The 23608-nt window shown below is 41.7% G+C and overlaps 1 protein-coding gene across 3 annotated transcripts in view; it reads right to left on the bottom strand.

Moving 5' to 3' along the window:
• LOC126253310 (tyrosine-protein phosphatase non-receptor type 4) overlaps positions 1–23608 on the bottom strand; it is a 204204-nt gene that overhangs the window by 13873 nt on the left and 166723 nt on the right. For all 3 annotated transcript variants that reach the window (XM_049954542.1, XM_049954544.1, XM_049954543.1), the window contains one exon: positions 21064–21348. In XM_049954542.1, coding sequence (XP_049810499.1) covers positions 21064–21348 — 285 coding nt within the window. The remainder of the gene's footprint in view (positions 1–21063; positions 21349–23608) is intronic.

Raw genomic sequence — 23608 nt, 5'->3', positions numbered from 1 at the left:
TCATTAGATGTTAATGGAGCTGCTTTATTTTCATAACGCTTTTTGGGCATAGCCCATCATCAGATGACCTGCTAAATATTTTATGCCATAGTTTGGATAAAAAAATTTGATACATTCAGTCATGCAGTTGTTAATAGCATTAGATGTGGGTTCCGTGACAGTATTTAAATAAGCCAAATGGAAACGGACCATGAAAGAAGGAAAAGATCTGGACTGGCGAACAGTAGGGAAATAAGGGAGGACCACAATGACTGGAAAAATGGAATCATACTGTCAATTTTTAAGAAGAGTTGCAGGAAACTGTCAGAATTAAAGGGATATTACACTGACGTGTCATGCTATCAAGGAATCTGGCAAGGTCTTGGAAAAGAGAGTATGGAAGATGATAGGAAGACAGAGAGGTAGACAACAAAGGCTGTCAGTGGATCTACTTTTTACCATAAGGCAGCTGCGAGAGATACATTAAAAATATGATAAGGACTTAGTATTGTTGTTCCTGGATATTGAGAAGGCATGTGATAGTGTGAGGAGAGGCACGATTTGGAAAACCATTCAGGAAAGGCAAATTTGAAGACTATGAGAAGAATGAAGGAGATGTGTGAGGTGTGTAAAAGTAAGAGAAGGGATGACAAACTGGTTAGAAAAGAAAATTGGGCTGAAGCAATGGAGTGCACAACCCCCCTGTACTTTTCACCACCATTAAGGATGGCATAATGGCGTGAGCGGCACAGAATGAAAATATGACAGCAATGGTGTTTGTAGATGATGGAATAGTGTGCGGAAATGGAGAGGCAGAGGTATAAGAAAGGCCAAATGTATCAGTGGTGGGACATTATGGATTGAAATTTAATGCAAAGAAGTGTAAATTGAGGGTGTCAATGACAAATGAGATGATAGTAGTAATGGATATAAATATTAGAGGCCAAGTACTAAAGAAAGTGGGAAGTTTGAAGTACCTGAAGAACACAATTGATAACAGTGGGAGCAATGATTGGAGATTAAACGAAGTGGAAAGCAAGTACACGAGTTCCTGTGGAGTATATGAAGCCCAGTATGGAGTAAGGATACACTGCCAAAAATTAAGTAAATTCTATACTAAGCATGTTCTTCTCCAATATTCACATATGCAACAACAACATTGATTTTGTTTAGGCTTACAAGATGAAATTTCAAATATGCAGAATAGGACATACTAGAATGGATAGAATAAGGAGTTGGACAGAGAGAGAAATAGTGAAAGAGGACCCCATGCAAGATACCATAGAATAGACAAGATTAAAATGCAAAGGGCATGTTAAAGGAGTGTGAGCCAGCAATATACCGAGACAGGCTCATGAAATGACAATAGGAGGCAAGAGATCTAGATGAAGACCAATAGATAGATGGATCATTTGGATGAAGGACTGTGTGAAGGTGAGAACTGGGAAAGAGTGCAGAAACAATTTGGGGGGGGGGGGGGGAGATTAAGTTCTAAACTGATCCCGTCAAGAGTGTGGGAACTGTGGATGATGTACTACAGTCACAAAGACTGCTTTGGATTGATCAAGAAACTCTCACCCTGTAACATCATGTGACCAGAAGACATATGGAATCCCTTCAAGAACACGTTGCGGTACTGTGATAGATATGAAGCCTCAGAGCAGGGCAGAATCTGCATCAGTAGCTTATCAACTGTATACATATCGTACATGTTTATTTTTGCGGTATTCTTACATATTTCTGAATAGAGATGAGCAGTAGCTGATTATGTAATAGTTTATAGTTGTGCTATTTACTTTTGTGGTTAAGAGTTTGCATATTTTTTGATTGCTTGCGTTCAGTGAGTTTAATTTTTTCCTTTACTGTTGCATCACTTGCAGTTCAGACAATAACTGATCAAAGATGGATAGGGACTGTGTCTGACGTGCAATGATGCTGGGGTAATTTACCACTGTCATCCTTGGTTCCTGCAGGCAGCTGGCCGACTTGGTGAACATAGTTTGCCTCACCCGTAGGGTGGAAGCAGAGCTATCATTCTGCAGTAGCATTACCAAAACCAATCATGATCCTCTGGTTTGGAGCAGAGCGGAAGATATAAACCAGAGGCTCAAAACGATTCTGCCCTCTGCTGTCGGGTGGAGAACTGTCGTGTTCTCCTTAGTAGGTCAGACATGAACTACAAGCAGGATGTATATGTGACTGTAGGCTTTCCCAGCGTAAACTATTGATGAAGGTTTCTCGGGTCTCCAGCCAGATAGTAGCGTTGATATCTCGCGACATTTTGGGAAGTGTCATACTACCCTTCTTCTGGCGAAGTGTCAAGATTCGCGGAGAGCGGGCTATTTATATGCGCGGTCAACCCCCCTCCACTAGACCTCGGGTGGTTGCAGTGGACCAGCAGCGTGCGCGCGGTGGTGGGGATGGCGGGCGCCCCCGGCGGCCGCGTTCGGTGCTCGGTGTAAGCATTCTGTCTGCGTCCGCAGCGGAGGACGTTGACGGGCACGCTCCCGACTGATTGCCGCTATCGCAGGGTTCCATGCTGCGCTGAGTTGGTATCCCTCATCTCTATTGATCAGATTGTCGGTAATCCTTATTTCTATGGATTCTTTGATAACGCTTTCCCAAAAGCCAGATGCTCGGTACAGTACCTTCGTGTTTTCGAAGTTGAAGGTGTGTTCTTCATTGATGCTGTGTTCTGCTGCGGCCCACCCGCAGCTGCTCAAACGAATCTAATGTAAACAGCTGCCACCCACATCACACTCATCGGAAGAAATTTGTTGTTAGGAAGCATTGCATAGTCTTCTTAAAGCCTTTGAGACCCTTTGCTGTTGGCAAACGCTTGTAAGAGTACTGTGTTTTGTTGTTGTATATGGCACATTTCTTTTGCGACTTAAGTTTTATTTTCGTTTTTTTCCCTCTAGTTCATTTTTTGTTGCTGCAGTATTATTCTGCATAAGCAGGATACAGTAATATCCTTGGTAGAGTATTGGTTTGTACCAGTAAAAATTACAAAAATTTAATTGAAAACTAAAACAATGAAAAATTCCCGGAATTCTAAAAAATTCCCGGGTTTTTCCCAGATCTCCCAGTTGTCCTGGGTCGTATACACCCTGTATTAAACCTGGTAGCATGTCAGCAGATAACTGAACTTTCGATGTATAAACATTTCAGACACCACACTGAGATCATTTGCAAAATAAATAGAAGTTCTGATCACTCATCATTCACTGTGAAATAATCAAAATTGTGACCTACAACTCAGTAGTTGAATCCATTAAACCGACTACGAGAAACATTGAGCCCGTGACTGCAACTGAAAATTTTCAAAGTTCATTACACGCAACAGTTCACACTTTTTTTTCCAATTTGCAAGAAACATTCAGCAAATCCGAAATAGTGTCCACAAGATCTACTGCATAAATATTTCTAAGCCTATGAAAACTGTTGAAGCCAAAAAACATGGTGCCATTCGAAACTTCAACACTGAGAGAGCGACTGCTAGGTCACATTTACACTAAGTTCTAGTGACTGTATGCATATACTACTTCAACAAGTGCATATGTAAGACTGCTCTTAGCAATATGGCCACTTCTAACTGTTGGTGCAAAACTTTAAAGTAGTATTCATTGTCATTTTGCTACTCGCAATATATTATCTGATTATATCAGACAAATCATGTTTAGGTGTTGATTACTGTGTAATCAGTAAATATACTGTTTTCATTAACATTATCAGTGAATTATTCTTTATGAACTTACACACACTGCCAAATGACTTTTTAACAAATAAGAACTACACCCAGACTTATTACTACCATATGTATTATATTAGAACCTGAGGAATTCACCGAGTTTTATGCTGTGTTCTCAGTTTTCAACTGGGCCGTTTGGTTTAGGAGTTACATGTTATTGTGACTGATAAGAAGAAGGGGAAAAAATTAGCATTACTCTTAATTAATGTCTTAACTTAAGGCAGTTCACATAGCTGCAGACAGTTACTGCTATTTTGATATCTTATTTCATGCTGTCATGATAACTATTGTTTTTTTTTTTTTTTCAACTTATATTGACTTAAATTAGTGATTGGTCATCAGAATCAACTTTCTGGTTATTCAAATTATGATCATAAAAACAGAAAAAAGAAACAAGTGCTGTCAAAGAATGCTGCATGAGGTAGGCAGTTCCAGCTCAAGAGCTCACTTGGGGGCAGCCGAGCAACAGCAGGTAGAGATAGACAAGAATGAGGAAACTGCTCACATGTAGCCAGTCCACACTTTGTACACAAGAGTACTGGCTTGTGAAATGACCAAGACTTAGCAAATGCAATTGTAACAGGATGTGTTTAACTGAAAAATTCTACCAAGCAATAAATGCTAACATTTTATTACATTTGTGAAACACATTTCTTTTCAGTCAAAAGTGACAAAAATTCTGCTATTGACCTCTGGTCTGGATAGTCTAGTTAAATGTGGTGCACAGTGATCTGTACACAAAGAGCACCCACATATCGAATGGTCCTCTTGCCGGAGCAAGATGCCATGCATCAAAGGGCTGTGCCCTGTATGAAGAACCTCATCCTCTCTGTGCGGTGAAGAGGAAGTACACCGCGGGCACGTTGTGAGCTTTACCAGATGCAGCTTAATGTCTGTCACTCCAGTCATTCTTCTTCCCACCTATGTGTGACTCTGTATCTCAACAGTTAAGTGATAGCAAGTACAGCTGGGGCACACTGAACTAATTGAGGGCCATGACATGCCTCCTTGGCAGCTGCATCTGCCATTTCATTTCCTGCAATACCCATGTACAATTTCATCCAGCAGAAAGACACCTTCTTACCCAGCCTTTGTAGTTGGAGAAGGCTATCCTGGAAATTCTGGACTACTTTATCTGTCGGGGATAAGTGTTGTAAAGAATGAAGGGAACTCAGGGAATCTGAACAGACAAGGAATTTAGCACTCTAAACATGTCTCATCTGCTTCAGTGCCTGGAAGGTCATGTAAAATTCTGTGTTGAAGACAGTAAAGTCTTCAAATCCTGAGGACACAATCAGATAAAACAGAGCAATCAACAGCGTCCCCTGTTTAGACCTATATGTAAACACAGCCAAAAGTTGGGGTGTTCACTTCAAATGTCATAAATAAATGTACTAAAAACACATGCAGGAGTTCAACCTCTCCTGTGTTGCATTAAATCAAAAATTACTCTGGGTTTCAGCAGCAAGCAGCATGGCAGGTGGCTGAAACCCCAAATTTGGTGTGCCACTTTATTCACACCAAGGGACTTCAGCACACAATTTGCACAGATCCCAAATGGCCTCGTTGCCTATCGATGTATGGTAAAGGGCATTATACAGCTGGACAAGCAATGGTGTGACATGATGGTGAATTGGGAGTAGTGAGAAACTTCCAGGTCTGACGCACCATTAGGAGCTGCCACCCGACGGTAAGTGGTGATTCATCAGCCTCAGCACAAACTGGGGTTAAGGCTTGTCCTGTAATCGCCCATGACCAGTCTAATCCCCTAATGGTGTATAGGGTCAATGATCTTCATGTAAGACTGTCTCGCTAACCCGTACACTGTGCACCCATAGTCCAGTCGCGATCACATGAAGCCCCTATAAATCAGGGGCAGACATGCCATGTCCACTGCCCAAGACCTGTGGCTAAGGCACTTCAAAATATTCAGCACATTCTGGGCCCTGGTCTTTATGTCCTTGAGGCGTGGTAAACGCAACAGTTTGGGGGTCAAAAATGAGGCCCAAAAACCTCAGACAGTTTTCAAAAGGGGGAATCGTGTTCCAGGTATATCAAAAAGCAACCCTCTTCACTGCAAATTGCTTCTGATAACTCACTGCTAAATGCTGCAGTACTTGAGGAAGAGCAGAAGACCACAAAATCATCCACAAATAATGAGCACCGGACACGACTCCTTACTGTGGATGTTATACTGTTAACAGCTATGGCAAAATACAGCTCTGTGGAACACCACTCTCCCGCACAAAACTATCTGGAACACCACTCTCCCACACAAAACTATCTCTCAACATATCACCAACTCTGTACCTAAACAGGTATATTGACAGAAAGGACTGAATAAAGATGGGGTAATGTCCATGAATGCCCCATTGACGTAGCTGACTGAGAATACTGGGCCTCCAAGTAGTGTCATACGCCTTATGATGTCAAATAGTACATATACACAATGCTGATTATGGAGGAAAGCCTGCTTGATTTCTGCTGCCTCTAGCAGGGTCAGGTTCTTGACAGTAGATTGACATCTCCTGAATTCACACAGACAGTGGGTAAGAAGCTTGCTGGTCTCTAATAGTCAAACTAGACAACAGTTGAAAATGCACTCTAGGGTATTTCCAACATAGCTCATTAAGGCGATGCTAACCACTCAGACTTGTCTGGTCCTTTCCTGTTAGAGGAGAGGTATCAAAAAACTGCCTCTCACCACAAGTTGGGAAATTGACCTGTCAACCATATTGAATTAAAACATTGTAAGAGGAGTTTCTTTGACACAGTTTGCAAGTGCTGCAGCATGCTGCACCAGATATGGTCATGACCAGGTGCCATACCATGAGCATCAGACAGTCTACTTGGCAACAGTTCAATATGAAGGAGCAGAGCCTCCCCAGTGTATTCAGGAAATCAGGATGAATGCTGTCCTTTGCTTTCATATCTTTCTTTACAAAATACATAATCACTGCTCCAATCTCTATTTTTTTCCATTTTCGCAAATCACTACACAGGAACAACAGCACGTCACCGCCACAGCTCTCTTCCAAGAACACTGACGTGGCACATGTTTACAGGCAACAGCCCACTGAATATCACTTTAACAACTCGTTGCACTAGTGTTGACCTCTCGTGGCGATTCCGAGAACTTTTCAAACCACCCTCGTATACTGAGCAAAGCAGTAATCCTCTAACACACATGAATTTCAACAGCAACTTTTTGCAGGTCAGTAGCTAGGAAAGGTGAGCGAGGGAGTAGTGTGCATTATTGATAAATATGGTAACCACTCCCTGGGCTCTTTCCCCAGTCAGGTCATGTTTGTGATAGAGGGTACAGCCCCATAGTAAAGGAGCATCAGATGCTTTACAATGACTTTCCTGCAAACACAGGCACAGGGGACAGGGGACTTTTCTGTTGTAGGAGTTCCAATTCCTCCACATGTGTCCTGAACCCATCAGTGTTTTGCTGCTGTAGAAGTGCTCTCTGAATTCCATGCTGGGGGTTGCTTTTGTTACAGCTGTACTTCTCACCAAATGCTGGTCGCCAGTGCTTAAGAGACGGTGTTCTGACTGAAATGCAATACCTATCTGATTTTGAAAAAAACTATTAGGTGAAGAAATTAGATGTTTGTACATCTTACAGTCTCATATCTTCACTCAGTAAAAATGTGAATTTCTCTTTGTTATCCATCATACATACTGCACTGCATCAAATTAAGTATAGCACAGCAAGAGAGCTTACAGAGGTGAAAATGCACTATGTAAACTTTGTGTATAGATTTTAGCTCATACATTGCAGTGCATGAAGTGTGGATAAGCTATCAAAATTTTATTTATAACTGAGAGCAGAAAAATCTCTCATTTCATTCTTGAGTTATCGTATTTTTTATCTGACAGGCAGCCGCAGGCAGCACACCCATTCACATTCTTGTGAATCGCAAATCATTGCAAATGAGGCACATATGTTGCATGATAAATACTCGAGACTGTTTCATTCTTCAAGGTATGGAATTTGAAGGTACAAAAACATGAATATAATTCGGGAGTTCGTAAAACACCTGTGTCAATATCAGGTGATATTATTGAGAAATCGTGGTTACTTGGTAGGCAATTATGTTTAAGTTTGGTCATTAGGGTTAGTTCAAGTATACAATTCTAGGTTTGTTGAGTCTGGAGTTTTTGTTGGAGGTCCTCCTGGGGTGTTGTGTGGTGGAGAAATACCGTCTTACAATGAGCCCGTCTTACAATGAGCACCATAGAACCCATCCATGATGAAGTTCCACAAGATGGTCAATGCTGACCTAAGAGTGTTGAATGAAATAAAGAAGGATTCTATCAAGAGCCTTGAAACAGTTCAGTCATGCTAATATTACTAATGAGTTGTAACTTAAGTTGCGAATTCAAGCATTTTTGAAATGTTGCAAATAAAACCAGATAATCTTCCAGAACAGTTGAATTTTTGTTCTTTGTAAAAAGCAATTTTCAGAAGGAACTTCTGGAAGAAGTTGGAAGTTCTGCTAGCTGAAGTTTTACCTTCAGCTTTCAAGATTGTGAAATCCTCCCATGTGGTGAACATGGGTCTTTGATAAAAGAGAAGGGCAATATGGAAATGATGTCTTGAAATGACACTGTAAGACAATAATATTACACAGGAACATGTGTGTGGCAGCCTTTCAAGAGGTGACTGCATTAGTAACGGAACTGATAGAATTGATAATGGCAGTGGAAATTTAGTAAAAACAGAACAAGTGTTAAAAAGTAGAAGAAAGTGATACAACTCTCAAACAAGCATGATGCAGGTGCATTGATACCAGTAACAGTGTTGCAGTATTAGTAACTGTGCAACATTATTAGTTAAGGTTACAACAACTGCATATTACACGGTGAATTATTTGCCTGAACACTGAGTACGAGTTGACCAGAAGAAAAAAAATTTGGCACTAAATACACAAAGTTTCACATGGCAACAGCAATAGAGTTCCCAGGCAAATAAACAAAAAGGTAAACCATTCATACAACATACTGAGAAGGGTTTATGCAAGATTAATTCACTGGACACAACTGAGAAATCTTCCAAAAGATTATTTTCACAACAATAAATATTATAATTGCATTATTTAGTGTGACTGCTGTCAAACCAAATTGGTGATTTTGAATTTGCCAAATTGGCACTATAATACACTATTACAGTGACAATAAATGACTGGTACATTTAGCAGGGGTTATACCTTGACCAAAAGGCATTACTACAGAAAAGCAACCAGACACAGTAGCAGCAGCCAACCTCCTCACCAGAGGTAGCACAGCCAAACCCAGAGGTAGCAGCACACCCCCATAACAGGATGCAGCCGGATGCTGTAGCAGCAGCCCACAATGCCACCAATGAGGGGCAGTGTTACAAGACAGCAGCCACCACCGTTGACACTAGTAAGTTGTCCGGTTGGTCATACAATGTTTTGTGGTGAATAATAGGAAACTTTATTGTGAGTGCTTATTAGTGTCTCGCATACGAAGTGGCAGTAACAAACCATAAAATCATTAACTGTATCAGATTTATTGCACAAAGGAAGAGCACTTGCCATGTTTAAGAATAAGTAACAAAATTTTTGAATAACCTATTTCAGACTTAAGCGTGTACATCCATAATTGTTATTAACAGGTTCTGGAGCAAAGCTGGCTCAAATGGAAAATCAGTTAGCAATTGAAGCTTATATGGATAATTTAATGTGCAAATTTACTCAAATGAATACTAGATTCAACCAGATTGATGAAGCAATGTTCCAAATCAAGAGAAGGATGGATAGGTTAGATCATCGGCTGGACATTGGATTCAAGCATATTGCAGAAATTGACACCCAAGTAGAAAGAGTATAGTATAAACTAGAAAGCAAGCTAGAACATATGCATGCCATTCACTTGATGGAAAACAAACACATTCAACATACTAATGTGTTAGCAGGAGAATTTACTTCACAAACAAACTATGACATCACACTTACTGCCCTGCCGCCGTTGGATAAGCAGCTGCAGCAGCAAGTCGTATACTCCTAGCTCACTCATTTGTTACATAGTTTAATTCTTAATTTCTTCGCGTGTTTTTGGTACTTGCATTGTTTAATTCATAAATTTCAGGCGTATTATAGTATTTGAGAGTTGTAGCATTGCGTTTTAGTACCTGAATAGCGTAAAATCGCGTAGTCTTCTTCCGCCGCCGAGCAGTGTGTCAGCAGTGCGCAAGTAGCAGCATTACTGCATTTACTAGGCAATCTTGTATTTTAATAACCGTTTAAATTTTGTCAATTTGTATGCACTCTCTGTAGATTAGTTCAGACGTTCTTTGCACAAAAGTTTTTAGCATGGATAGGGACTGCAACTGCTGTGTTCGGATGCAGGCTGAGTTGGCATCACTTCGCTCCCAGCTTCAGGCAGTGTTGGCTTCGGTCACACAGCTTGAGGCTGTTGCCAATGGGCATCACTGTGGGGGTCCGGATGGGGGTTTGTCGGGGGCGGCCAGCTCGTCCCACGCATCCCCCGATCGGACTAAGACTGTGGTTGCCCGGGATACTGCCCGCATTGAGGCTGATCCCTCACCTGTGGTAGAGTGGGAGGTCCTCTCAAGGTGTGGCAGGGGGCGAAAGACATTCCGGAGGGCTGAACGGAAGGCCTCTCCAGTTTGTCTGACGAACCGGTTTCAGGCTCTGTCTCAGGCTGATACTGATCTTCGGCCTGACATGGCTGCTTGTCCTGTTCCAGAGGTTGCCCCTCAGTCTGCAAGATCCGGGCGGTCGCAGAGGGTGGGCTTACTGGTAGTTGGGAGCTCCAACGTCAGGTGCGTAATGGGGCCCCTTAGGGAAATGGCAGCAAGAGAGGGGAAGAAAACCAATGTGCACTCCGTGTGCATACCGGGGGGAGTCTTCCAGATGTGGAAAGGGTCCTTCTGGATGCCATGAAGGGTACAGGGTGCACCCATCTGCAGGTGGTCGCTCATGTCGGCACCAATGATGTGTGTCGCTATGGATCGGAGGAAATCCTCTCTGGCTTCCGGCGGCTATCTGATTTGGTGAAGACTGCCAGTCTCGCTAGCGGGATGAAAGCAGAGCTCACCATCTGCAGCATCGTCGACAGGACTGACTGCAGACATTTGGTACAGAGCCGAGTGGAGGGTCTGAATCAGAGGCTGAGACGGTTCTGCGACCATGTGGGCTGCAGATTCCTCGACTTGCGCCATAGGGTGGTGGGGTTTCGGGTTCCGCTGGATAGGTCAGGAGTCCACTACACGCAACAAGCGGCTACACGGGTAGCAGGGGTTGTGTGGCGTGGGCTGGGCGGTCTTTTAGGTTAGATGGCCTTGGGCAAGTACAGAAAGGGCAGCAGCCTCAACGGGTGCGGGGCAAAGTCAGGACATGTGGGGACCAAGCAGCAATCGGTATTGTAATTGTAAACTGTCGAAGCTGCGTTGGTAAAGTACCGGAACTTCAAGCGCTGATAGAAAGCACCGAAGCTGAAATCGTTATAGGTACAGAAAGCTGGCTGAAGCCAGAGATAAATTCTGCTGAAATTTTTACAAAGGTACAGACAGTGTTTAGAAAGGATAGATTGCATGCAACCGGTGGTGGAGTGTTCGTCACTGTTAGTAGTAGTTTATCCTGTAGTGAAGTAGAAGTGGATAGTTCCTGTGAATTATTATGGGTGGAGGTTACACTAAACAACCGAGCTAGGTTAATAATTGGCTCCTTTTACCGACCTCCCGACTCAGCAGCATTAGTGGCAGAACAACTGAGAGAAAATTTGGAATACATTTCACATAAATTTTCTCAGCATGTTATAGTCTTAGGTGGAGATTTCAATTTACCAGATATAGACTGGGACACTCAGATGTTTAGGACGGGTGGTAGGGACAGAGCATCGAGTGACATTATACTGAGTGCACTATCCAAAAGTTACCTTGAGCAATTAAACAGAGAACCGACTCTTGGAGATAACATCTTGGACCTACTGATAACAAACAGACCCGAACTTTTCGACTCTGTGTGTGCAGAACAGGGAATCAGTGATCATAAGGCCGTTGCAGCATCCCTGAATATGGAAGTTAATAGGAATATAAAAAAAGGGAGGAAGGTTTATCTGTTTAGCAAGAGTAATAGAAGGCAGATTTCAGACTACCTAACAGACCAAAATGAAAATTTCTGTTCCGACACTGACAATGCTGAGTGTTTATGGAAAAAGTTCAAGGCAATCGTAAAATGCGTTTTAGACAGGTACATGCCGAGTAAAACTGTGAGGGACGGGAAAAACCCACCGTGGTACAACAACAAAGTTAGGAAACTACTGCAAAAGCAAAGAGAGCTTCACTCCAAGTTTAAACGCAGCCAAAACCTCTCAGACAAACAGAAGCTGAACGATGTCAAAGTTAGCGTAAGGAGGGCTATGCGTGAAGCGTTCAGCGAATTCGAAAGTAAAATTCTATGTACCGACTTGACAGAAAATCCTAGGAAGTTCTGGTCTTACGTTAAATCAGTAAGTGGCTCGAAACAGCATATCCAGACACTCCGGGATGATGATGGCATTGAAACAGAGGATGACACGCGTAAAGCTGAAATACTAAACACTTTTTTCAAAGCTGTTTCACAGAGGAAGACCGCACTGCAGTTCCTTCTCTAAATCCTCGCACAAACGAAAAAATGGCTGACATCGAAATAAGTGTCCAAGGAATAGAAAAGCAACTGGAATCACTCAACAGAGGAAAGTCCACTGGACCTGACGGGATACCAATTCAATTCTACACAGAGTACGCGAAAGAACTTCCCCCCTTCTAACAGCCGTGTACCGCAAGTCTCTAGAGGAACGGAGGGTTCCAAATGATTGGAAAAGAGCACAGGTAGTCCCAGTCTTCAAGAAGGGTCGTCGAGCAGATGCACAAAACTATAGACCTATATCTCTGACGTCGATCTGTTGTAGAATTTTAGAACATGTTTTTTGCTCGAGTATCATGTCGTTTTTGGAAACCCAGAATCTACTATGTAGGAATCAACATGGATTCCAGAAACAGCGATCGTGTGAGACCCAACTCGCTTTATTTGTTCATGAGACCCAGAAAATATTAGATACAGGCTCCCAGGTAGATGCTATTTTTCTTGACTTCCGGAAGGCGTTCGATACAGGTCCGCACTGTCGCCTGATAAACAAAGTAGAGCCTACGGAATATCAGACCAGCTGTGTGGCTGGATTGAAGAGTTTTTAGCAAACAGAACACAGCATGTTGTTATCAATGGAGAGACGTCTACAGACGTTAAAGTAACCTCTGGCGTGCCACAGGGGAGTGTTATGGGACCATTGCTTTTCACAATATATATAAATGACCTAGTAGATAGTGTCGGAAGTTCCATGCGGCTTTTCGCGGATGATGCTGTAGTATACAGAGAAGTTGCAGCATTAGAAAATTGTAGCGAAATGCAGGAAAATCTGCAGCGGATAGGCACTTGGTGCAGGGAGTGGCAACTGTCCCTTAACATAGACAAATGTAATGTATTGCGAATACATAGAAAGAAGGATCCGTTATTGTATGATTATATGATAGCAGAACAAACACTGGTAGCAGTTACTTCTGTAAAATATCTGGGAGTATGCGTGCGGAACGATTTGAAGTGGAATGATCATATAAAATTAATTGTTGGTAAGGTGGGTACAAGGTTGAGATTCATTGGGAGAGTGCTTAGAAAATGTAGTCCATCAATAAAGGAGGTGGCTTACAAAACACTCGTTCGACCTATACTTGAGTATTGCTCATCAGTGTGGAATCCGTACCAGGTCGGGTTGACTGAGGAGATAGAGAAGATCCAAAGAAGATCGGCGCGTTTCGTCACAGGGTTATTTGGTAACCGTGATAGCGTTACGGAGATGTTTAATAAACTTCAGCGGCAGACTGTGCAAGAGAGGCACTCTGCTTCGTGGTGTAGCTTGCTTGCCAGGTTTCGAGAGGGTGCGTTTCTGGATGAGGTATCGAATATATTGCTTCCCCCTACTTATACCTCCCGAGGAGATCACGAATGTAAAATTAGAGAGATTAGAGCGTGCTCGGAGGCTTTCAGACAGTCGTTCTTCCCGTGAACCATACACGACTGGAACAGGAAAGGGAGGTAATGACAGTGGCACGTAAAGTGCCTTCCGCCACACACCGTTGGGTGGCTTGCGGAGTATAAGTATAAATGTAGATGTAGATGTAGAAGATTGATAGTTGAAGCTACAGTATAACATAACACTACGAACCACACGATAAATAAAGAAACCAGACTAGATCAAGTGGACACTGATAAATAATTTCACCTCCTCACTAAATGGTAAGATAAGTAGTGATAGCAGAGGAACTGATCTTTATAAAGATTTGTTAGCTAATATGTTAATATCTTCTGTTATCGCTATAAATTTACGTCTTTCTATTGCTACTGAAAACCTACCATCATCTGTAACTACTGATACATTACTAACATCTGTTACTACTAATAAGGTACTATCTGCTGTTACTAATGTAAGTTACCATCATACATAACTGTTGCACAAGTTGAGGTATAAACCTCATTGCATAATGATGAACATGGGAGTTCTTTTATGCACTACTCACACAGCAATATTTACTTACACTTTGAATATATCAGACATGAGATAAGCAAACCATTAGAGGATTTAATATTTTGGCACAAGGAAGTGTATGATGCAGATAAAGGAACATTATTTTAAGATTATGTTTACTATTATAAGCAAAATAATGACAACATACAGCCCATGTCATAATAATAAGCAGCCGTTACTTTAAGAATGTAGATTTCAGATAACAGCATACAGTTTAGCGTCTATCGGTTTTGGGAGTTCTTAGCCTAGGGAATATGGACACAAACACTTGTCATAAGTTACCATTTTAAGATGTTGCTTCTTTATTATATCAGAAGCTTGTAAGATTTCATTCCAAGAGGAATACATTTATTGAAATTGTATGGACGACATGTAATTATGCTCTAGTAACTACACTTAGTCCCAAATTACCACAATTATTCAATTATGGGGAGGGGGGGGCAGATGTGATGGTACGAAGACACAAATTGATAATTCAACAACAAAAACAATTTTTTACAGAATAATTGAATTGGATAGATAAAAAAATCTACTTTCCAACTGGCGGCAGAACACACAAACATAAAAGAAGGTTGTCATTGAGCAAGCTTTCAAAGCCAGTGGCGGCTCCTTCAGGGAGAAGGGTTGAAGGGGAAGGAAGAGGGATGAAGGAAATGAACTGGAGAGGTCTAGGAAAAGGGATAGATTTCAGGAAAGTCGCCCAGAACCGGGGTCAGAGGAGACTTACCATATGCAATTACAAGGAAAGACTGATTGTTGGGGACTGCCTTGGAAGAGATTTGAAAACCTGAGAGCTTATAGGTGGAAGACAGGGTACTATGCGGGATATAGGTTACTGTTTAAACATCATGTGTGAGTTAATAAGAGTAAAAAGCTAAGTGCATTGAATGTAACAGAGGTGGGCGGAGCAGTGAAAAATAGACAATGAAGGATGCCGAAAACTAAAATGGAGCGAAGAAAATAGTTACTGTGAAGAAATATTGAGAGGGAAGAAACCAGAACCAAGGACATGTTGTAGTGCTAGTTCCCACCTCCTGAGTTCTGAGAAACTGATGTCTGTGGGAAGAATCCAGATGGCGAGTGTGGTGAAACATGCGCCGAGGTCGTGACTGTCATGTTGTCGAGCAAGCTTTGCAACAGGATATTGCATGTTGCCAGTATACACCCTCTCTATGCCCATTCATCCCAATTGATGATTTAGTGGTAGTCATGCGGATGTAAAAGGCAAAATAGTATTTACATAACAACAACTGGTACATGATGTGTCGTTTCACAGGTGGCTCTCCTTTTGATAGTATTTGTTTTGCCAGTTACAGGGCTGCTATAGGTGGTGGTAGGAGGGTGCATACGGCAAGTATTGCAGCAAGGACAGTCACAGGATTAGGAGCCATAGAGTGGGGAGATGAGTGCAGAATGAGCATAGGGTCGGACAAGAATATTGTGGAGATTGGGAGGGTGATGAAAAGCTATTCTAGGTGTGGTGGGCAAAATTTCAGACAGGATGTATCTCATTTCAAGGCATGATCTTAGGAAGTCATGGCCCTGTCGATGCAGCTGATTAACACATTACAGACAAGGAAAATACTGGGTCATCAATTGTGTGCTCCGAAGCTGTTTTTTGGAGGGATTAGCAGTATCAGGATTGGATGTGACGGCCCAGGAAATTTGCTTTTTAACTAGGCTGGCAGGGTTACTATGTGCATTGACGGCTGGGGTGAGAATGTATTGTATTGCTGTAAGGAATCTGCATCCGAACAAATACGTTTGCCTCAGATGCCACGGCTGTATGGGAGGGGACATTTGACATGGAAAGGATGACAACTGTGAAAATGTAAGTAAGGACGAGATCAACATCAAGGAAAGTGGCACGGGATTCAGAATAGGACCATGTGAAATTTAACCGGGAGAAGGTATTCAGAGATTCCAGGAATTTTAACAGGTCAGTCTCAGCATGAGTCAATATGGTAAAAATGTCATCAACGTATCTAAACCAAAGCAGGGGCTGATGATTTATGGATCCCAGGAAAGGCCCCTCAAAGTGACCCATGAAAAGGTTGGCGTAGGAAAGAGCCATCCTTTCCCATGGCTGTACCCTGATCTGTTTGTGTGTCTGCCGCTAAAAGGTGAAGTGGTAGTTGGTAAGTATAAAGTTGTATAAATAAGTAAGTATAAAGTTATATTTTTCCTACGTGGAATGTTTCCCTCTATTATATCTAAAAACAAAGATGATGTGACTTACCAAATGAAAGTGCTGGCAGGTCGACAGACACACAAACAAACACAAACATACACACAGAATTCAAGCTTTCGCAACAAACTGTTGCCTCATCAGGAAAGAGGGAAGGAGAGGGAAAGACGAAAGGATGTGGGTTTTAAGGGAGAGGGTAAGGAGTCATTCCAATCCCGGGAGCGGAAAGACTTACCTTAAGGGGAAAAAAGGACGGGTATACACTCGCACACACACACATATCCATCCACACATATACAGACACAAACAGACATATTTAATAATGTCTGCTTGTGTCTGTATATGTGTGGATGGATATGTGTGTGTGTGCGCGCGCGAGTGTATACCCGTCCTTTTTTCCCCTTAAGGTAAGTCTTTCCGCTCCCGGGATTGGAATGACTCCTTACCCTCTCCCTTAAAACCCACATCCTTTCGTCTTTCCCTCTCCTTCCCTCTTTCCTGATGAGGCAACAGTTTGTTGTGAAAGCTTGAATTCTGTGTGTATGTTTGTGTTTGTTTGTGTGTCTGTCGACCTGCCAGCACTTTCATTTGGTAAGTCACATCATCTTTGTTTTTAGATATAAGTAAGTATAAAGTTGTATAAATAAGTAAGTATAAAGTTTTTACCATATTGACTCATTGTGAGGCTGACCAGCTAAAATTCCTGGTATCTCTGAATGCATTGTTACTTTCAATGCATTCAACTTTTCACTCTCATTAACTCACACATGATATTTAAACAGTAATCTCTGTCCTGTAACTTACCCTGTCTTCCACCTTTAGGCTCTCAGCTTTTCAAATCTCTTCCAATACAGTCCCCAACAATCAGTCTTTCCCTGTAATCCCGTGCTTAAGTCTCCTCTGACCTGCATTTCTGGGTTATTTTCCTGACATCTACCCCTTTTCCTAGACCTCCCCAGTCCTTTTACCTCATTCACCCCTCTTCTTTCCCCTTCAACCGTTCTGCCTGAAGGAGGAGCCGCTGGCTCCAAGAGCTTGCCTAATTACAACCTTCTTTTATGTGTGTGTTGTGCCACCGAATGGTGAGTAGATTTTTTATCTATCCATCCAATTAAGTTATTGTCAAGAATTAATAATTCAAACAATGGATTAATAACAATAATAATAATATAACAGAATTAATAATTCATAAAACATCTGTCCAAGCAATAGATGATTAAATCATGGTATTTGGTAGGCAATTAAGTTTAGGTTGTTATTACGGTTGGTTAGAGTATTAAACCAAGTCTGGGTTCATTGTATTTGGACTTTTTGTCAGAGGTGTTCCAAGGATATTGTGCGAGAAAGAATCTCATCATGAAACCAAATCATCAAAGATAGTCACAGAGTCTACAGTGCCATGCGTTGCACCATGGAGCCCCTTCATGAAGAAGTTCCATGACAATGGTCAATGCTGACCTAACAGTAAAGGAGAGTTCTGTCAATAGCGATGGAACAGTTCAGTCGTACCTGTATTACTAAAGATTTCGAACTTGAGTTGTGTATCTAACTCTCTCTGTAATCTCGCAAATAAAGCCAGATAATCATCCAGAGCAGTTGAATAGTTGTTCTTTGTAAAAAGCAATTTTCAGAAAGAACCTCTGGAAGGAGTGGGGAAATTTGCCAGCTGAAGGTAAATGTGTGCATCAAGAAGACAGGAGCCTTGCAAGAAGTAACTCATCCACACCAGAGAGATGTCAGCAGCTCAGGACGTATAAAGACATCTGTAGCACTGCAGGAAAACCCAAGCAGTGCACATAATCCACAGTAGAAAAGGGGTTAAGTTTCAATACTGTGGGAGCCATTTATCATGGAGGTTGCACTATCATCCATTCTTTCTGACAGATGGGGGTGCCCACAAGGCTCAGTCTTGGTGCGAGATGAGTGCCCCAGACCAACATAAAGGTCCACTGGTCCAACAGACTAATTGTGAGAGACATCAGGTAGGACATCAACATCATCACACTGTTTACTTTGCTCTCCGTCAGCAGTTGACACTTTACCTTTGATTTTTTGGCCTGGGGAGGCCTCTGAGCTATAACTACGGCCGTGGAAGCGGCAGCAATGGACAGTGGACCAGAATGAACCTTTTGATGGCAACCAAGGCCTTTCCTGATGTGCTGGGAGAAGTTATGGGCTTTGAAATAACTACAGCAGCCAAGTGCATTGACAAACACAAACACTAGTGCTGACACCAGAAACCTCTGTTTGTGTAGCAGCATTGGTTTTCTGAACAGGCTCTGTAAGTGCTGAAGCGAACGAGGTAGTGAATGTGGAAGACAGCACGGTCTTACAGCTCTACACCTTTTTGTCCTCACAAAATGGACTGTGCTGCCAATGGCCTTGCTACAGTAGTAACACCGGTTCCCGCCAGATCACCGAAGTTAAGCTGTCAGGCTGGGCTACCACTTGGATGGGTGACGATCCGGTCTGCCGAGCACTGTTGGCAAGTATGGTGCACTCAGCCCTTGTGAGGCAAACTGAGGAGCTACTTAATTGACAAGTAGCGGCTCCAGTCTCAGAAACTGACATATGGCGGGGCGAGTGGTGTGCTGACCACATACCCCTCCATATCCACATGCAGTGACGCCTGTGGGCTGAGGATGACACGGCAGCCAGTCGGTACCATTGGACCTCCATGGCCCATTTGGGAGATGTTCTCTCTCTCTCTCTTTTGTACAGAAAATGGATTGTGCTACATAGTTTTGAGTTCTTTGTGTCTTCCGTTCTTTAAGATATACGCTGCAATTCCTACTCCAGACAGGGTGACCCCAGAGCAATTCACACTCTTCAAAGGAGGTGAACAAACGACTCCTTGGTGAATGGCCTTACCACATTTGTCACAAGTGGCTTCTCCCTTACATCTGCAAGAAGCGTGCTCAAAGCTCTTGCATGCACTCACATTTAAAACAGCTTATTGGACTGGGGATATAGGGGCAAACATTTAAATGAATTAAACCTGCCCTGACATACTCTGGTATCTTCGTGCTAATGGAAGTGAGAATGAATGAGTAATTTGATCAGACAACCATTCCACCCTTTTCATGATATTCCATACATCAACAAAGCCCATTCAACATTCAGTTCTTCTTTGGTAATGTCCACCAGATCCCTGCATGACAACACCTTTGGTTTAGTTCAAGGTGGTGCGGAGCTCACTTTCAATGGCATATTCCCAAGACTTTTTGTTTTCTCCAGTTTTGTCACTGCGTGCAGTTTTTGACCAATAATGTCCCATTGTGCAACCAGTTGACAGACTTCAATATACCTTCTACGTCCTCTACGCTATCTGGAATGTAAAAAAAGGGGGAACTTTCTCAAAGCTTCCATCCTTTTGTTTAACTATTAAAAATACACTCTGATCTGCAGCATGCATTCTGTTACCAAATGTCGTAGTGACCCCTTATCAGTTAGTTGGCCCACACAACAGACAAGCAAGTTGCCGGCCCTTTATTAGTTAGAGGGCCTGCACAACAGAAAAGCAAGATGGGTTGCTGACCTCCTTTCAAGACCTCAGATCGAGACATCGCCAGTGGATGTAAACAATAACAGGCTTTCCGCATAAACATGGAACTACTTCGTGAAAAGCCCTGTGGCAGTGATCCACCAATTGGAACTCAAGTGACTGCATGTGGCACTCCGCCGAATCGGCATTATAAGCATGCCAGGAGACTCAGACCTGCAGTGTGTACCTACAGCTAGAACAGCTCCAGCCAATACTTACACCAGCTCTAGCATGGTATACATTCACTGTAGCATTCAGTAGAATGTTGTACCTTTGTAATTCCTATAGTAGTATTTTGGTCATTATTTTCTTTTCATTGTTTTGTACTCTTATCTTGTTTTGCAACCACAAGAATTGATGAGTTTCTTATTGTTCTTGCATTTGGGAATTAGTGCATGCCATGAAGGCTTTTTTTTATTATAATAAAGTGTGTTCAAAGTAGATTGTTAGTTTTTTCCTGCTGACCGCAGGTCACTACACTAAAGACTAAAATACCCTGAATAAATCCAGGACTCTTCACATGAGGCTTCTCGAGAAATAGGTGTTGATACCTAACAGCGGCACATCCATTCCATTCGAAGGCGGAGAAAAAAATTTTGACACTACAATTTGTAGAACACCATGCCCTAGACAACAGTCTGGATTTCTGCCTGCTTGGTGCACTGCCACCTTAGTGAAGAACTAAAATGAGCATGAGACAATATATCTTAAACTGTGGTATTACTTTTATTTTCATTGTAAACACTTTGGAGGTGCTGGAAGGTATTAAATTGGCAAGATCAAGTAACTCTTAATTCTCTGGTGTTAATAAGTGTCTTGCATACCACAGTACCAAATACAATAGGAGATATCGGAATGTGAAGTAAATTATTACTTTCTAAAGAAAAGCTATAATGAAAACAAAAAATTGATAATCTCAGCAACAGAAGTTCTACACAGTTACGCAATCTATTAACTTAACAGAAACTGATATTTTTAGTTTCTTACCGCTGTTTGTATCATCATCCCACGTTGATCTCTCATAGCTCGTACAATATCAAGAGGATAAACTGGTTCATTAGCTTCAATGAGGCACATTGCAGTTTCCATGAGAATAAGAACTCCAGTACGACCTATCCCAGCAGAGCAATGGACAATGGTGGGCTCAACCATTCCAGTCCGAGCTTTGCGCACACGCATTGTGAACTCCAGGAACTGAGTGGGATCCTCAGGAACACCATGGTCTGGCCATGCCAAGTACTGCATGTGGCTGATGTGCCGCTCCTCTTCAGTCTGTTGCCAAGTAGTTTCAGTACACAATGATCTATTTCAAAATCATTTATATTCTAAACTAAGTGAGGAACGACATTTTATATTACTCAACATAATGAATTCAGTAATGGAAAACTGTATACGAAATATAAAAATACAATGTCTGGGTGCCTGTCTCATCACCAAATGACTGCCAAATCTTTCCTCTATCATTATTATCAGCATCTTTATTCCATGTAAAAGATTATGCAATTCATATTTGTCTGGTTCAGTTCCTTATCAAATACTTATAAGCATTCTAAATTTGTTTGTTAAGTAATCTAAATACGTTTTATTGCAGGAAAGAACCTTCTAAGGATACATCATAACTCCCTTAATTGCAAAAATTAATATTACAAAAATTATGCACTCTTAAATTACAGCTAGTAATTCCAACTGAGTAAGCATTGTGCATGTGTGTGCAAATGTGTTTTACTTCTATACGGTGATGTAGGTTTAGGTCTCAGTTATCACAACCTGCAGCCATTCACCCTGGTGAGCCCTTGTTTGTGAGTAATCAACAACGTAAATTTCGAAATTTTGCATGATATTCTATGGCTGTGATTATGAAGTATGTAGTACATCAGTTGCACAGCATAATGTTTAAGGTTTTGGCCTCCTATGCAAAAGGTGGTCAGCACAAAACTCATTGGCTGCTATCTGTTTTTATTTTTAAATCCTTATCAAAATGACTTAGTTCATTATTTTTATTCAATTAACTGGGTTAGATGTAATTTTTTGATTTCTATTCCTGTATCACATCATGGTATTAACTTTTTCAATTGCTCATTTTTTCTTCTTTTCATTTTTTCCACTTGGAACCTTTGCCCGTGTTAATTTAATTCTTTCTTATTTACCTATCATAATATTTATTTAAATATTTGAAACTGCCGATGTATCGGTTAAAAAACAAAAGTATGAATTATTCATACCGACTGTGCAATGGTGTCGAAAATGTATGTTTCCTTACAGTATGTACATTTTTTGAATTGCACTATGGACAAAGAAACACATATGAAGATTCATACAAAAGAAATGATTTTAAATAAAACAAAATTAGTAACGCAAAGAATGAGTGATGAACGCAGAGAATGAGTGCAATTACATGGTCAAAAATATAGGGTAATAAAATGGTAGAAATGAAATCTAAAGATTTAAAAATACAAAATTTAGACAGCACCCAATGGGTTTCAAACTGACAACCTTTTGCATGGGAGGCGGACACCTTAATCATTATGCTATGCAACCGATCTGCTAAAATTTACGTTTTCACAGCTATAGAACATCAAGCATAATTCCAGTTTTTTTCCTCCTTTAATTACTAACAAACGAGGGCTCACCAGGTTGAATGGCTGCAGGGAGCAGTCCTTGCATCCTTAACCTTCGCAACTGTAAAGACGATTTCAAAAAGTCTATCACACCACTAGGGACCTCTCCCTTTTAATGGGGAAGTCCTTCACACCAGCAACACCACCATTATCTCCAGTAGACAAGCCCTCTCACCTGATTGGTACACAAGGCAAAATAGTGCAGACTCTGCCACTTCCTCATTGACATCTCAACCTGACACTATTGTTGCTAGTGTACTGCTGACTTGGATTTTCCAATGGCAGCTATTTGGGTCAGCACTTAAACCTGATAATGACATTGTAATTCCCCACGACTTCCCTCATTAAATTTCTGAGAGTGACAATTGTGCTGTTCATAATGACCTGCTTGTTACTGGTTGCACTGTTACTTCTTGTATAACATATTTCTGCAATAACTGGCAACTGAGCCAGGAAAGTTGCAACCACAGGTTATGGAATTCTGTGCATTTGCAACATTAGTTGATATGGACTCTGCTTTGCTGAAGTACTTGGAACGGCAGGCTGAACAACTTTAGCAAATCTAGGCACAACAGGAGCAGTTGCCTAGGCATTATATGGAATTACTACATCAACAGCTGCCTCAGGAACTGGTGCCATGGAGCAGCATGTCCCAGCCTGCATTCCCACTCTTCCCCAAGACATGGGATGTTTTTAACTAGAAGATTCACTGGCAGCACCAGCATTTTGCTGCACTCAAGGTTAACAACCGAAATCCTCAGATAGTGTTTTAACCATGGTTAGATTGCAGTTTGCTTTAGGAACAAACTTCCTTATTGATAGACCCCAATATATGGAATCCATAGCCTGCCACGGAAACACTTTTAGTGAAAGTGCCATGTCATGTTAGACCACCAGCATAAAAAAAAAATAGC

This window comes from Schistocerca nitens, chromosome 4 (genome assembly GCF_023898315.1).
Source record: "Schistocerca nitens isolate TAMUIC-IGC-003100 chromosome 4, iqSchNite1.1, whole genome shotgun sequence".
Classification (NCBI taxonomy): Eukaryota; Metazoa; Arthropoda; class Insecta; order Orthoptera; family Acrididae; genus Schistocerca; species Schistocerca nitens.
This window is presented reverse-complemented; position numbering and strand designations above follow the sequence as displayed.